Source organism: Bos taurus, chromosome 2 (genome assembly GCF_002263795.3).
Source record: "Bos taurus isolate L1 Dominette 01449 registration number 42190680 breed Hereford chromosome 2, ARS-UCD2.0, whole genome shotgun sequence".
NCBI lineage: Eukaryota > Metazoa > Chordata > Mammalia > Artiodactyla > Bovidae > Bos > Bos taurus.
The window spans coordinates 126,291,325-126,307,053 of NC_037329.1; the positions used below are offsets into that span (position 1 = coordinate 126,291,325).

The following is a 15,729-nucleotide window of genomic DNA, read 5'->3' on the forward strand; positions in this document are numbered from 1 at the left end:
TTACTCCCTTGCTTAAAAGTAGCCCTTCATGGATCGCCACTGTATTCAGGATAAATTCCAAGCTCCCAACCACAACCTTTGAGAAGCAGCAACATCAGGGCCCTGCCTACCTTGCCAGCCTCATCTTGTCTCACACTCTCCTTCACACACCAGAATCTCTCTTCACTTGCTGCTTTCACTTCCTCAAATGCCCCGTCCTAATTCCAAGGCCTTTGCCAGCAACTCCTTTTTACCTATCAAGTCTCAACCCAAATGCCACTTCCTCTGTGAAACTTTGTGCTTAGTTGCTCAGTCGTGTCTGACTCTTTGAGGCCCCATGGACTGCAGCCATGAAATTAAAAGACGCTTACTCCTTGGAAGGAAAGTTATGACCAACCTAGATAGCATATTCAAAAGCAGAGACATTACTTTGCCAACAAAGGTCCGTCTAGTCAAGGCTATGGTTTTTCCTGTGGTCGTGTATGGATGTGAGAGTTGGACTGTGAAGAAAGCTGATCGCCGAAGAATTGATGCTTTTGAACTGTGGTGTTGGAGAAGACTCTTGAGAGTCCCTTGGACTGCAAGGAGATCCAACCAGTCCATTCTGAAGGAGATCAGCCCGGGGATTTCTTTGGAAGGAATGATGCTAAAGCTGAAACTCCAGTACTTTGGCCACCTCATGCGAAGAGTTGACTCATTGGAAAAGACTCTGATGCTGGGAGGGATTGGGGGCAGGAGAAGGAGACGACAGAGGATGAGATGACTGTATGGCATCACTGACTCGATGGACGTGAGTCTCAGTGAACTCCGGGAGTTGGTGATGGACAGGGAGGCCTGGCGCGATGCAATTCATGCGGTCACAAAGAGTCGGACACGACTGAGCGACTGATCTGATCTGATCTGATCTGGACTATAGTCTGCCAGGCTCCTCTGTCCACTGGGGATACTCCAGGCAAGAATACTGGAGTGGGTTGCCATGCCCTTCTCCAGGGGATCTTCCTAACCCAGGGATTGAACCCAGGTCTCCTGCATTGCAGGCAGATTCTTTACCATCTGAGCTACCAGGAAAGTGACCCTGATAAACAGATTGTCTCCATCTCCATGATTTTCACTGATCCTCTGTAATTACTTGCCACAGTTGAAATACACAATTAAGAAATTTTGGTTCTATATCCATTCCTTCTCCCTGGAATATAAACTTCATGAAAGATAGAACCTGTCTGATTTATCTGAGCATTCAGCACAGAGCCTCAAACATGGTAGAACCTCAATAAATATTTGAGGAATGAATAAATGGTCTTTGCCTGATACTGTTGACTTTTATTATAAAACTTATCAATAAATATTGGTAAAGTTATTTTACAAATTTTAAAATGTATTGGTAAAATTTATTGAGCACCCAGTACTGTGCCAAATGCTTTATCAACATTATTTGATTTAACATAATGCTCTCTTTAGGGCATCCCTGATAGCTCAGTTGGTAAAGAATCCGCCTACAATGCAGGAGACATGGGTTCAATCCCTGGATTGGGAAGATCCCCTGGAGAAGAGAAAGGCTACCCACTCCAGTATTCTGGCCTGGAGAATTCCATGAACTGTATAGTCCATGAGGTCGCAAAGAGTTGGACATGACCGAGCAACTTTCACTTCACTTCACTTCAGTGCTCCATTTAGTGGAGAGAAAACAGGGACAGAGAAGTGAAGTCATGTGCCCAGGGCCACACAGCTGAAAGGGAAGATCCAAGACTCAAACCCACGCAGCCTGACTCCAGAGGTCTTAGAGTTCTACCTCCCTGAATTGGCATTCTGATTTTATAATTCAGACCCAGGTTCTTATTTGATGTAACTATGCCCTGGGAGACCAAGGCCTGATCTTGAATCCTGGTAATTCATGGAAATAATAAACATTGCCCAGGAAAGTCTCTTAGTGATAAGTCAACCTCCCCTATTGCTCTCTGACCCCATCTACATTTGAACACCACCAGCAGCAGGTAAGTGGGTGATTACATCACCCACTAAGTGCTCCATTAGGACTAGATGACCCTGGGGAACTAAGGGAGGAAGCAATTTATTCTTACAAAGAGGCAGAGAGGGAAAACAGGCAAAGCCTGTGCTAGACCATAAAGGGTGACCCAGGAGCTTACCAAGGAGACAGGGTAATGGAAACATACCCCAGGCACGGGGAACAGCTTGGAGGGACAAAGTTGCATGACGCATTCAGAGCATGCAAAAGCACCTAGTCCTCACTTCCTACTTCGCAGTTCCAGCCCTTAACCCAGGCCCTCTGCTGCCCTGGGTCTCCCAGCTATACCATCAAGCAGTCTGAGGCCTCTGTACAGATGAGAGCAAACATGTGCACCCTGGTCATAGGATTGCAAAGTGTGTGGTCTCATAGGGTACTCCTTAATTTCCAAATGATGCCCAGCCCAGTGCCTGAACTGGGCAGTGGGTGCTCAGTGTCACTGGTAACGATGATGATGATTGTTGTCCCTGCTTGGATAGTAACATCTTCATCCATGAGGATGAAGTCACATGAGGATTAACTGAGATAACTGCTGTGAAGGCACCCTGTAAACCAGACAGTGCTGTACAGATGGGAAAGTGCTCTCATGGACTTTTCCTCCCAAAAGCCTTCCAGATTCAAGCTCTTCAGCCCCACTGCTCACGGTAGCGCTCCCACCCACCCCCCACCTATGCAGGCATCCTGGCTCCCCTCTTAGAGCTACTGGGAGTGGGGCTGTCTCTCTCTCCTCACCACAGGGGCTCCTGGGACTTCCCTGGTGGTCCAGTGGTTAAGACTCCATGTCTCTACTGTAGGGGGCCTGGGTTTGATCCCTGATCAGGGAACTAATATCCCAAATGCCACGCAGCACAATCCAAAAAGGAATGGGGGCTCCTCCAGGCTGGCCTGTGTTTCCCCGTTACACTGAAGGCTCCCCGAACCCAGGCTGATCTCCTCTATCAGACTACATCTCTGAGGCCTGGACTGTGTCACCCCCAATTAGATCTGGGGTTCCTAATGGTGCAGCTGTGTCTCCCTCTTGGGACTAGGGACTCCTGAGGGTTGACTTGTGTCTCTCCCTTCAGATAGAGAGCAGCTGAGGGGACATCTTGGCCCAAGAGACCTCCTATCCCTCCGAGTAAATGGTTCCAGTCAGGCTCTGGGCTCTGGAGATCCCAGCTGAGGTTTCACCTCACCTCCAGAGCCTCCAGGGCTGACATCCTGGCCTTCAGGCCAGACACAGGGCTCAGAAAACACAGCTCCTCACAGTGCAAAAAAGTGCAAGACTTAAAACTCAGGGAGCCAGCCTCCAGCTCAGTTTTACTATGACGTCTAGTGAAGTGTCTCCTCGCTCCTCTGGGTCTCCCTCTCCTGAACCTCCTCCTCCAGGCAACAAAGATGAGAACACCACCAATGACGATGACAACCGCCCTCCTTTACAGAGCACTTACTGTGCCAGGCACTTCATGTCCTCATAACACCTAGAAAAGGCATTCTTAGGGGCAGATTTGCTGTGAAACTAACGAGGCTCGAATTCCAGGGCCTTGCGTTTGCACGGGCCCTTCCAAGGCAGCACCAGGAGAGGTCCCAGTATCTTCTTAGGGTCAAATACATAGATTTTGTTTTTCCTTTTTAGCTTTTGAAAAATAAAAATTCTAAACAACACTGTTTCTTCTCACTCTACAGCTCTTCCTAATATGAATTATTCCCAAGACATCTGGAAGTATGTGGGTGGTGGAGAAACAAGGATTTGTGTGGGGCAAGAAGCAAATCTGTGCACAATTCTCTTACTCATCACTAAATTGTCATTTTATCTTCGACACTAACTCAAAAAGGAAGCTTCCTCCTATAAGTAATAGGCTGCTACTGCTAAGTTGCTTCAGTCGTGTCCGACTCTGTGCGACCCCATAGACGGCAGCCCACCAGGCTCCCCCGTCCCTGGGATTCTCCAGGCAAGAACACTGGCGTGGGTTGCTATTTTCTTCTCCAATGCATGAAAGTGAAAAGTGAAAGGGAAGTCGCTCAGTCCTGTCCAACTTTTCATGATTCCATGGACTGCAGCCCACCAGGCTCCTCTGTCCATGGGATTTTCCAGGCAAGAGTACTGGAGTGGGGTGTCATCGCCTTCTCCGAAGGAATAGGCAACATATGCAATTATAAATGCTTTTCTTTTTCAATAGGAATTACACAAAGTAGAATTTATCGTAATTCTGACTACAAACCTACAAGCAGTACTCCAGGTAGCGAACACATCTATGTGTGAAGGGGCATGTTTTATATCTCATTACTATCAAGAACAAAACTTAAAAAAAAATTAACCTGAAACTTAAATTACCATATGTAAAATAGATAATGAACGGGAATTTGCTGTATGGCTCAGGAAACTCAAACAAGGGCTCTGTATCAACCTAGAGGGGTGGGATGGGGAGGGAAATGGGAGGGAGGTCCAAAAGGGAGGGGATGTATGTATACCTATGGCTGATTCATGTTGAGGTTTGACAGAAAACAGCAAAATTCTGTAAAGCGATTACCCTTCAATAAAAAATAATTTAAAAAAATTAACCTTGCAGACTTCCCCAGTGGTCCAGTGATTGAGTCCACCTGGCAATGCAGGGGGAAATGGGTTTGATCCTTGTTCCAGGAAGATTCCACATACCCTGAAACAACTAAGCCTGTGCAAGACAACTACTTAACTCCGCGCTGAGAGCAGGTGCTCCACAAGAGAAGTCACTGCAATGAGGAACCCGCTTATCACAAGGAAGAGTAGCCCCCACCCGACACAACTAGAGAAAGCCCATGCACAGCAACGAAGACCCAGCACATCCAAAAATAAAATAGAATTTTTTTAAAAAAATTAACCTTGCAAGAGGAACGACAGAATCATCTCTCTATTCTCACTGTAGAAAATTTCCAAAAATCACTGACAGCTCTACCTCCTTCCCTTCCTTTCTCTTCCTGAAAATGTCCATCCTAAAACTACTGGGTAGAAGGGGGACAAGGTAAAAGCAGGCACCAGAGGAGGAAGAGCACCACACTGGCCTCAACAGGGACAGGAGGGTGTCCGCACAGAGCAGCAACCTGGCTCAGAGGGACAGGTCCAGCAGGGTGAAGGTGACCCTGAACGGGTGGAGGCAACCTGACCCAAGGTATCAGCACCCAGGTGGGAAGAGGAAGGCATCTCACAGCAGAGATGGTGCTGGCAGAGAAGGGAGATCAGTTACAAGTAGAGGCTTGATTCAATGAGTAAATAAATTAAGAATAATGGAAACCAGATTTCTCAATGTCAGAGAAGTGTGAGTCGTTCAGTCGTGTCGGAGTCTTCGTGATCCCATGGACTATAGCCCACCAGGTTCCTCTGTCCATGGAATTCTCCAGGCAAGAATACTGAAGTGTGTAGCCATTCCCTTCTCCAGGGGATCTTCCTGTCTCAGGGATCAAACCTGGGTTTCCCGCAGGTGGATTCTTTACCATCTGAGCCACCAGGGAAGCCCCTGTGTCAAGAAGGGAGGTATAATATATTTAATAGAAAGGGAGAAAAGTAGATTGAATCCCATTATAGTAGATTAAAATTACAGGTAATAGTATGCACTCATGAGCTCAGTTGGTAAAGAATCCGCCTGTAATGCAGGAGACCCCAGTTCAATTCCTGGGTTGGGAAGATCCTCTGGAGAAGGAATAGGCTACCTACTCCAGTATTCTTGGGCTTTCCTTGTGGCTCAGCTGGTAAAGAATCCACCTGCAATGTGGGAGACCTGGGTTCAACCCCTGGGTTGGGAAGATCCACTGGAGAAGGGAAAGGCTACCTACTCCAGTATTCTGGCATGGAGAATTCCATGGACTATACAGTCCATGGGGTCACAAAGAGTTGGACACGACTGAGCAACTTTCACATGTTTTTCAGTATGTATAAGTAAATATAACTGTGTGTGTGTGGACGCATGCACACTCAAATATTCCCTAGCTCTAGGAGGGCCTGAGAGCAGCAGTGCAGTGAAGTCGCTCGGTCGTGTCTGACTCTTTGCGACCCTGTGGACTGTAGCCCGCCAGGCTCCTCTGTCCATGGGATTCTCCAGGCAAGAATGCTGGAGTGGGTTGCCATTTCCTTCTCCAGGGGATCTTCCCAACCCAGGGATCGAACACGGGTCTCCTGCACTGCAGGCAGACGCTTTATCCTCTGAGCCACCAGGGAAGCTCTAGGAGGGACTAAGAGCAGTGGCACCCTAATAGCAATTAGCAGATCTTGGTTTCTAAATTATTAATTGTTTTATTTAATTAATTTTTTTTGGCTGTGCTGGGTCTTAGTTGTGGCACTCGGGATCTTTGATCTTCATTGCAGATGTGGGATCCTAGGGCTATGGAATGTGGGATCTAGTTCCCTGACCAGGGATTGAACACAGGCCCCCTGCATAGAGAGTGCAGCAGCCTAGCCACTGAACCACCAGGGAAGTCTCCAGATCTTGGTTTCCAAATATGATTCTGGCACCCAGATCATGGTTTTTAAATACTGCTGCTGCTGCTGCTAAGTCGCTTTAGTCGTGTCTGACTCTATGTGACCCCATAGATGGCAGCCCACCAGGCTCCCCCGTCCCTGGGATTCTCCAGGCAAGAACACTGGAGTGGGTTGCCATTTCCTTCTCCAATGCGTGAAAGTGAAGTCGTTCAGTCGTGTCCAACTGTTAGCGACCCCATGGACTGCAGGCCACCAGGCTCCTTCCTCCAAGGGATTTTCCAGGCAGGAGTGTTGGAGTGGGGTGCCATTGCCTTCTATTCCCCACTAAAACAGTAAATCAGAGCTTCTTTAGTACTGGTTGACTCCAGGGGCTGGAAAAGTGATATCTTCATATACCAGAAAACAAAAGACGTTTATAGAGTGATGGTGGTTGGTAGTGGCTTAGTTGCTAAGTCGTCTCTGACTCTTCTGACCCCATGGACTGTAGCCCGCAAGGCTCTGCTGTCCCATGGGATTCTTCAGGCAAGAGTACTGGAGTGGGTTGTCATTTCCTTCTCCAGGGGATCTTCCCAACCCAGGGATAGAACCCAGGTATCCTGCATTTCAGGCAAATTCTTTACAAACTGAGATACAAGGGAAGTCCCAGGCATGTCAAAAAGACATAGATCCCAGCTGGACGGGATGCCCATTGACAAGTCTGTGACAATCTGAGCATCAGAATAAATAATGAAAGTAACAGATTACAAGCCATTGAATAAAACAGGAGACCATGAATTCATACTTAAATATACACAAACACACATATTCAATGTATGAGGAGGAATGTTTACATAGTTTCAAAGTTCAGTTCAGTCACTCAGTCCTGTCTGACTCTGCGACCCCATGAACTGCAGCACGCCAGGCCTCCCTGTCCATCACCAACTCCCGGAGCCCACCCAAACCCATGTCCATTGAGTCGGTGATGCCATCCAACCATCTCATCCTCTGTCGTCCCCTTCTCCTCCTGCCCTCAATCTTTCCCAGCATCAGGGTCTTTTCCAATGAGTCAACTCTTCGCATCAGGTGGCCAAAGTATTGGAGTTTCAGCTTCAGCATCAGTCCTTCCAATGAACACCCAGGACTGATCTCTTTTAGGATGGACTTGTTGGATCTCCTTGCAGTCTAAGGGACTCTCAAGAGTCTTCTCCAACACCACAGTTCAAAAGCATCAATTCTTCTCCTTTCAGCTTTCTTTATAGCCCAACTCTCACATCCATACATGATCACTGGAAAAACCATAGCCTTGACTAGACGGACCTTTGTTGGCAAAGTAACGTCTCTGCTTTTTGATATGCTTTTTTTAAAAAAAGATCTTCATGACCCAGATAATCACAATGGTGTGATCACTCACCTAGAGCCAGACATCCTGGAATGTGAAGTCAAGTGGGCCTTAGGAAGCATCACTACAAACAAAACTAATGGAGGTGATGGAATTCCAGTTGAGCTGTTTCAAATCCTGAAAGATGATGCTGTGAAAGTGCTGCACTCAATATGCCAGCAAATTTGGAAAACTCAGCAGTGGCCACAGGACTGGAAAAGGTCAGTTTTCATTCCAATACCAAAGAAAGGCAATGCCAAAGACTGCTCAAACTACAGCACAATTGCACTCATCTCACACCCTAGTAAAGTAATGCTTAAAATTCTCCAAGCCAGGCTTCAGCAATACGTGAACTATACAATTCCAGATGTTCAAGCTGGTTTTAGAAAAGGCAGAGGAACCAGAGATCAAATTGCCAACATCCACTGGATCATCGAAAAAGCAAGAGAGTTCCAGAAAAAAAAAAAAACCATCTATTTCTGCTTTATTGACTATGCCAAAGCCTTTGACTGTGTGGATCACAATAAACTGTGGAAAATTCTGAAAGAAATGGGAATACCAGACCACCTGGCCTGCCTCTTGAGAAACCTATATGCAGGTCAGGAAGCAACAGTTAGAATTGGACATGGAACAACAGACTGGTTCCAAATAGGAAAAGGAGTACGTCAAGGCTGTATATTGTCACCTTACTTATTTAACTTATATGCAGAGTACATCATGAGAAATGCTGGGCTGGAAGAAGCACAAGCTGGAATCAAGATTGCCAGGAGAAATATCAATAACCTCAGATATGCAGATGACACCACCCTTATGGCAGAAAGTGAAGAACTGAAGAGCCTCTTGATGAAAGTGAAAGAGGAGAGTGAAAAAGTTGGCTTAAAGCTCAACATTCAGAAAACTAAGATTATGACATCCGGTCCCATCACTTCATGGCAAGTAGATGGGGAAACAGTGTAAACAGTGGCTGACTTTATTTTTCTGGGCTCCAAAATCAGTGCAGATGGTGATTGCAGCCATGAAATTAACAGACGCTTACTCCTTGGAAGGAAAGTTATGACCAACCTAGTTTCAAAGTACTTCCCCAAGAGATACTGATTCATTACAAAGAGGAAAAGAGTAACTGGTACATGGGAAAGTCTAGCAGAAATCCCCTTAATCAAGTAATCAAAGTGAACGAACCCTGGGACAAATGGAAATAGGTCCTCCCTGATATATCAGGGTGTATCAAGAACACAGCATCACTTCCAGGGACAGTCCTAGTAGGATACTAACCTGAGTCTAATCACAAAAAAGCCACAGACAAAACCTAATTGAAAGCCATGCTACAAAATAACAACTCTTCGAAAGTGTCAAGACTGTGAAAAGGGGAGGACAGACTGAGGATAAGTTTTCCTGACCAATAGAGGCTGAAGTGGGGCTTCCTCGGTGGCTCAGCGGTAAAGAATCCACCTGCAATGCAGGAGATGCAGTTTTGATCCCTGGGTAGGGAAGATCCCCTGGAGAAGGGCATGACAACCCACTCCAGTATTCTTGCCTGGAAATCTAGTAGACAGAGGAGCCTGGCAGGCTACAGTCCATGGAGTTGCAAAGAATCAGACAGAACTGAGCAGCTAAACAACAAGAGGCTGAAGTGTCATGGTGAAGAATTGCAACGTGTGATTCTGGACTGAGTCCTTTTACTACAGTGATTTCACTGGAGCATTTGATGAAATTTAAAAGGTAAAAACTAGAGATTAGGTATTAATTTCCTGATGTTATTCAATGAAATTAGATGTTAATTTCCTGGCTTTATTCAATGTCTGTTTCCTTATGTTGATTGTTACGTAGTATAGGAAAATGCCCTTGTTTGTAGGAATTGCACACTAAAGTATTTGGGGGTGCTGGGGCTCAGGTTGGCAACTTACTTTCAAATTATTTAAGGTAAGAAAAGTTCCCTGTACTATACTTGCAACCTTTTTGTGTCAGGCAGGATCTTAGTTCCTTGGCAGGGATCAAACTCACGCCCCCTGCGGTGGAAGCAGAGTCTTAACCATTGGACCGACCACCAGGGAAGTCCCAACAACTTTTCTGTGTTTGCATTAGCTTCAAAATAAATATCACTAACATGTGACGAGATGAGTAAAGAGTGTGCACGTAAAATATGTTGGCTCTTATTTCCAGGCACTTCATCAGTAAAAGTACTTTGGTGTTCTCCTGGGTTTGTGATGTTTGCATTTTTGGTCAGCTTATTTTAGTTTATAAATTATACTAACTTGTTTTTTCATTTATTAAATGTTCACTTTCACAACTGATTTTTCTACTCTTAAAGAAGGCCCTACAAAATTGTATGAGTTTCAGTCCCCATAAAACCAATATTCACGAGTGGCTTTCCTTTTAAAGGTAAGGAAGCTGAGGCACAGAAGCATGAAGTGACATGCCCAGGTCGCTCAGCCAAGTGCTGAAGCAGGGTTTAGACCTAGCTCATCTAACTCTAGACTCTCCTTCCAGGGAATGCTGTGAAGACATAGGAAGATATAAGGGCATTAAATGAAGTTTATAAGCGCAAGAATTAAGATTATTATGCGATTTCCGAAAAGGTCCACTTTCACAAATTTTATACAATTGTATGATCATGTGAACACATGGCTAGGGCTTCGCCCAGCGTCTTAGAGCAGCTTTTTTAGTATGTATGTGTGGCCATAAAATTGATGTCCTTAGTTTGACATTAAACCTAGGTGATCAACCTAATTATAATTTATCAAAATCTACTTGTGCTTTTTTAAAAAGATTATTATGCGACTTTAATTGCATGAAAGATGCGTGCCTGTCCGTGGGGCCTGTTTGCCTCAGTTCCTCAGTCAGGGGAAGGGGGGAGCAAAGTCCTCCTCCAGTATGCCAGAAACTGCTTGGAGTTTGACACCTAGGGCCTCACTTTGTCCTCACAGCACAGCCCTGCAAGCAGGCACTGTCCTGAGTGACGCTCTGAGGCCCACGGAGATTTGGGGTTCGGCCCACAGTCACACAACTGGGAAGAGAGAGAGCCAGGAGAGGATGTCGGGGGTGGCGATGGTTGCCCAACAGTGTGTCAGCAGAAGGCTTGCCAAGCTGGGCTTGCCAAGGTCCACAGACCTGACATAGCCAAGGACCTTGCCACCAGCATTCACCACCCGGGCCCCAGCATCCGAGACAGCTGCCTGGGGACAGAGGAGCCATGCAGCTGGCTGCAGAGCAATGTTTCTGCCCAGATCATAAGTGGGCAACATCTGCAGCAGTGAGGTGAGGGCCCAGGTCGTCACCAGCTCTGGCTGCACAACTGGCCCAGTGGGTCCAGGGGAACAAGTAAGGATTTTGGAGTCAGACTGATCTGGACTCTGTCTCTTTTTAGTGATGTGAACTTGGGCAAGTCACTTTACCTCTTTGAGTCTCAAAAAGTAAGAATCTTGCCTCAGAAGGAAGCTCTGAAAATTAGAGTGGAAAGTGCCTGGCACATAGTAGGTGCTCAATAAACAGTAGTATTTCACCATCATTCTGCCAGGGCTTCTCAGAAGACAAGGGCCCTTCAAGAGGTCCAGGAATCCAGGCTGGGGAGAAAGAGTTCTTAAGGACCTTATTTTTGCAGGCCTCCCCGCCACCCAGAACTTGGGGTCAGAGGAAGGGGGCCTCCTTCTAGACTGCACAGCCAGGCAAAGTCTTCCCAGCTCCCCCAGGATCCTGGCTCCCTTCCCTGCTGCCTGTTCCTTACTGACAACAGGAGCAGGGCCTCAAGGTTAGGCAAACAAGCAAGTGATAAGGCGCTTCCAGGTTGGGCCTTGCGTTCAAGGCTCGTCCGGCTCTGGGGCTGGCTCCCCTGCTGAGCGCAAGTCCTGCAGGCACCAATAGGGACACCTGCCATGGCCACCTGCTGATTGTGCACCTGAGGCCTTGGTGCCCTGGTACAGCCTGGGTTAATGACCCTGTTTATCCACTTGAATCATCTGATAAAGGGCAGCGGGGCCAGCGGGCAGGCGGCCCTGTGCCCTGCACCCGCTGCTTCATTGACTGAAGTGATATCGGGGCCACGTGGAGCTCCCAAGGCTCCCTCCCCCACCACTTCCCCCTGGGTCCTGCCAGGGTCAGCGTGAGTTTCTTTTTTTTTTTTTCAATGAACATGACTTTTGGAGTCAAGGTTGTTGGGCGGTTCCCCCCTCCCTCCCCCATTTGGGGATATAAATAGCACCCACGGCACCAAGCCGAGGGTGGGAGAGCCAGCAGGAAGGCGAAGCAGATCCTCGACCATGAGCTCCAGCCAGCCAGGGCCCTGCCCGTGCCAGGGTGCTGCAGGCCACCCGACCATTCTGTATACACTTCTGAGCCCCAGAGTCAGGGACCGGCCTTCCGTGGCCCCAGCCCGCGGCCGCTGCCTGTGCAGGCAGCACCGGCCTGTCCAGCTGTGTACGCCCCATCGCACCTGCCGGGAGGCCCTGGATGTTCTGGCCAAGACGCTGGCCTTCCTCAGGAACCTGCCGTCTTTCTGCCAGCTGCCCCACCATGATCGGAGGCAGCTGCTGCGGGGCTGCTGGGGGCCCCTCTTCCTGCTGGGGTTGGCCCAAGACACTGTGACCTTCCAGGTGGCCGAGGTCCCGATGCCTAGCATACTCAAGAAGATCCTGCTGGAGAAGCCCAGCAACGGGGCAGGCAGCAGCCAGCGGCCCGATCGGCCCCAGCCCTCGCTAGCTGAGGTGCAGTGGCTACAGTGCTGCCTGGAGTCCTTCTGGAGTCTGGAGCTGGGCCCCAAGGAATATGCCTACCTGAAAGGGACCATCCTCTTCAACCCTGGTGAGATCCCAGACACTCCTGGATGGGGGCCAAGGCTGGAGAGGGGCAGGGCTGAGGCAGGGAAAGACACATTCTAAGGACTTAACAACTGAAATCCCTTTGGGTCCTGATTATCTCCAAATAGCCATTTTGCAAAACAAGCTCAGAGAGGCTCAGTGACTTGTGAAAAGTCACACAGCCAGGTAGGGGAAGAGAAAGAATAGGGACTCAGGTCTATTGATGTCAGAATCTAGTCCTTACTGCTCTGCTAAGAAATTTCCCTGACCCTTAGGGCAGAAGAAGGGGAGGGGAGGGTGGGCAGACCTAGCTATGCCTTGGGCACGCCTTCATGAGCAGACTGCATGGAGAAGTTCTGAAGATGAAACTGTGGTTTCAGAAAGACCACGTAGAGAAAAGGAATGAAAATGGGGGTCAGTTGGGGGGAAGAGGGAGGAGTCTTCGTAAATTTCAGCCAGGACAACAAATAGAGGAAGCCTTCTTTTTGATCTGAAAGGCGCCTAGATGAGAATTCCTCATCAAAATGCCCCCAAGGAATGCATGATCAGAGTAATTCATTATAATAATAGCAAACACTTGCATTACATTTACTGTATGTTAGGTCGAGTTCTAAAGGTTTTATATACACTAGCTCATTTAAACCTCATAACAAGCCTAGGAGATAGGTACTATTATTTGTTCCAATTTTACCAATGAGGAACCCGAGGCACAGAGATTGAGTAAATTTCCCCAAGGGCACACAGCTAATAAGTGACAGTGTGGGATTCAAAGCCAGGCCACCCAGGGTCTTACCCATGGTTCAATCCTGCCTCTCCGTGGATGGATAAATGAAGTGAAAATAAATAAATGAAGGAGGTAGTGATGGGGCCTCAAAGGCGCCAAGCTGGTGGCCTCGGGTCTTGGGCCAGTCTTGCCCTGTGGTATTGGAGTAGGCCACTCACCAGCCATCTTTGCCTTCTCTGCCCGCAGACGTGCCAGGTCTCTACGCCTCATCCCACATCGGGCACCTGCAGCAGGAGGCGCACCAGGCGCTGTGGGAGGTCCTGGAGCCCTGGTGCCCAGCAGGCCAAAGCCGCCTGGCGCGTGTCCTCCTCACGGCGTCCACCCTCAAGTCCATTCCACCCAGCCTGCTTGGAGATCTCTTCCTTCGCCCTGTCATTGGAGACGTTGACATCGCGGACCTCCTTGAAGACATGCTTCTGCTGAGCTGACCTGCTCCAGCCCAAGCAGGGCCTGGGTGGAGGCTGGCAGCACTGATTCGGCCTGGCTGTCCCCTGGGTGACCCAGTGCTCCCAGAGGCTTCCCCAGAGCAGCTGGCCCCAGCCCAGCCAGGTGGGCCCTCACTCAGCCACACCCCACCCTGTCCCTCCTCAGTTTGGACACAGTGCTCCAGCTGTCTGGCCAGCTCTTGGTGGTTCCAGAACCTCTGGGCCAAGCTTCCTGTCCCCTCCTGGGGCAGGGTATAAGTTTCCACTGCTCACTGGGCCAGGAGTTCTACTGACTTTGCACAGAACTGACTTAAGTTATTGGTTTTTGTAATAAAAGTTGTGACACCCCTGGAACTGACAGTGTAGTTTGTACATGTGGAAGGGACTGGTTCATCTCCAGAGTCCCCCGCCTGTCAGAGGAGCCCATGAGGAAGGAACTACAGTGACACAGAAGCCAGAACTCAGGAAACTGGAGTTTTGACTTTTCAGGGTGGGACGGTGATTTCATTTCTGGCGGTGAGATTTATTTTACATGGATCTGATCCAGGAGTTAGTATCAGTTCAGGACCCCACACATCCTTGCCTTTATATCAAGGGGTAGGAGTATCCCTCCCTGTTCCTCAAATCCCCTGCTGATCCCTCCCTCTGCTCCTGCCCCAGCCTCCGTCTCACCTCACTGAGAATCACCAGTAAGGAAAATGAGGCAGCCCATTTCCAAATTGAAACAGTTTACGGGAATCTCTGCCATTTGGGATCATTCACTTCCCCTATGGCATCACTGATTCAATGGACATGAGTTTGAATAAACTCCGGGAGTTGATGATTGTCAGGGAGGCCTGGCATGCTGCAGTCCATGGGGTCACAAAGAGTCGGACACGACTGAGAGACTGAACTGAACTGAACTTCCCCTATTCTTGCAGCAGAGGGGAGTGGTCCCCTGTTCTCCTGATGGGAAGGGGCAAGGCAGTTAGGGCTGACCTGGGGGCTGCTTGGAAGCCAAGGCAGACCAAGGTTTAGCTACCACACCAGCTGTTAAAGTCTGAAACGCATCCCCATGGCAGCTGGCTCACAGCCACTGCCTGAAGGCCCCCTGCATTCTCTCCCACTGCCCCTCAGTGCTCACCCTTCTCCTGGTACCCATCCTCCTGTCCAGCACCTAGAGAGGCAACGCTTGGCACAGCCATGGCGTCCAGGGCTGCTCCATTCAGTGCATGGCTTGTGTCTATTCTGATTGGTCAATGTCTGTGCCTCACTGTTCATTAAATATTTTGAACATCACCCAGTTCAGGGTCAATGACCTGCAGGATGGGCAGGAGGGGATGATAACAACACACACGCCTATAGGACCCCCCTTTCTGGCCTCGCTCTTTCTCCAGCAATGAGGCCTGACCTGACCAGGCCCCACCCCCCTCACCACCACAGTCTGGATTCTTCTCACAGGGGGCCAAGTTAATGATTACTCCACAAGAGGTCATTCACTCAGGGACAACAGTCTAGGAGTCATCACTCAGACCTCTCCCTAAGGCCCCAGGGAAAGAGACCACAACTGAATAGGCCATAGACCCATTATGGGCACCCCGTGCTAGCAGCAAGGGTGCCCCTGTCCCTTACCCAATCACCCACTCACCACTCAGACACCGGAATGAGGCCGAAACTCACAGCTCAGACCCCACAGTGAAGACAGATGTGAAACTCGGACCTACACACACCCTAAGTTGAATAACTCAGACATTGCCTACATTGACCCGCAAAACAGACCTTCCATCAGCACACACACATCACAGAAATGCACGGCCCAGATACACTCACCCAGTGACACACGGCAAACACGTTCAGGGAAAGGAGAGACGCTCCCAAGCCAGATGTTCACACCTACGCCAACTCTGCAAATGAATGGGGCACACCAGGGCATGCTCACCATCTTCTGTGTGCCACAGGAAAA

The 15,729-nt window shown here is 48.7% G+C and overlaps 1 protein-coding gene across 1 annotated transcript; it reads left to right on the forward strand.

The window, feature by feature from the left end:
* Window positions 1-12,004: 12,004 nt before the first annotated feature.
* Window positions 12,005-14,141, forward strand: NR0B2 (nuclear receptor subfamily 0 group B member 2). Its single transcript, XM_002685759.6, has 2 exons — window positions 12,005-12,582; window positions 13,549-14,141. The coding sequence occupies exons 1-2, from the start codon at window positions 12,042-12,044 to the stop codon at window positions 13,788-13,790; spliced, it is 783 nt and encodes a 260-aa protein (XP_002685805.1). The 5' UTR covers window positions 12,005-12,041; the 3' UTR covers window positions 13,791-14,141.
* Window positions 14,142-15,729: the final 1,588 nt, after the last annotated feature.

Excerpts from the sequence above, each read along its gene's own strand:
- NR0B2 (XM_002685759.6), top strand. The coding sequence starts at position 12,042 with ATGAGCTCCAGCCAGCCAGGGCCCTGCCCGTGCCAGGGTGCTGCAGGC. Across the intron at positions 12,583-13,548 it reads GACCATCCTCTTCAACCCTG|ACGTGCCAGGTCTCTACGCC; the intron begins GTGAGATCCCAG and ends CTCTGCCCGCAG.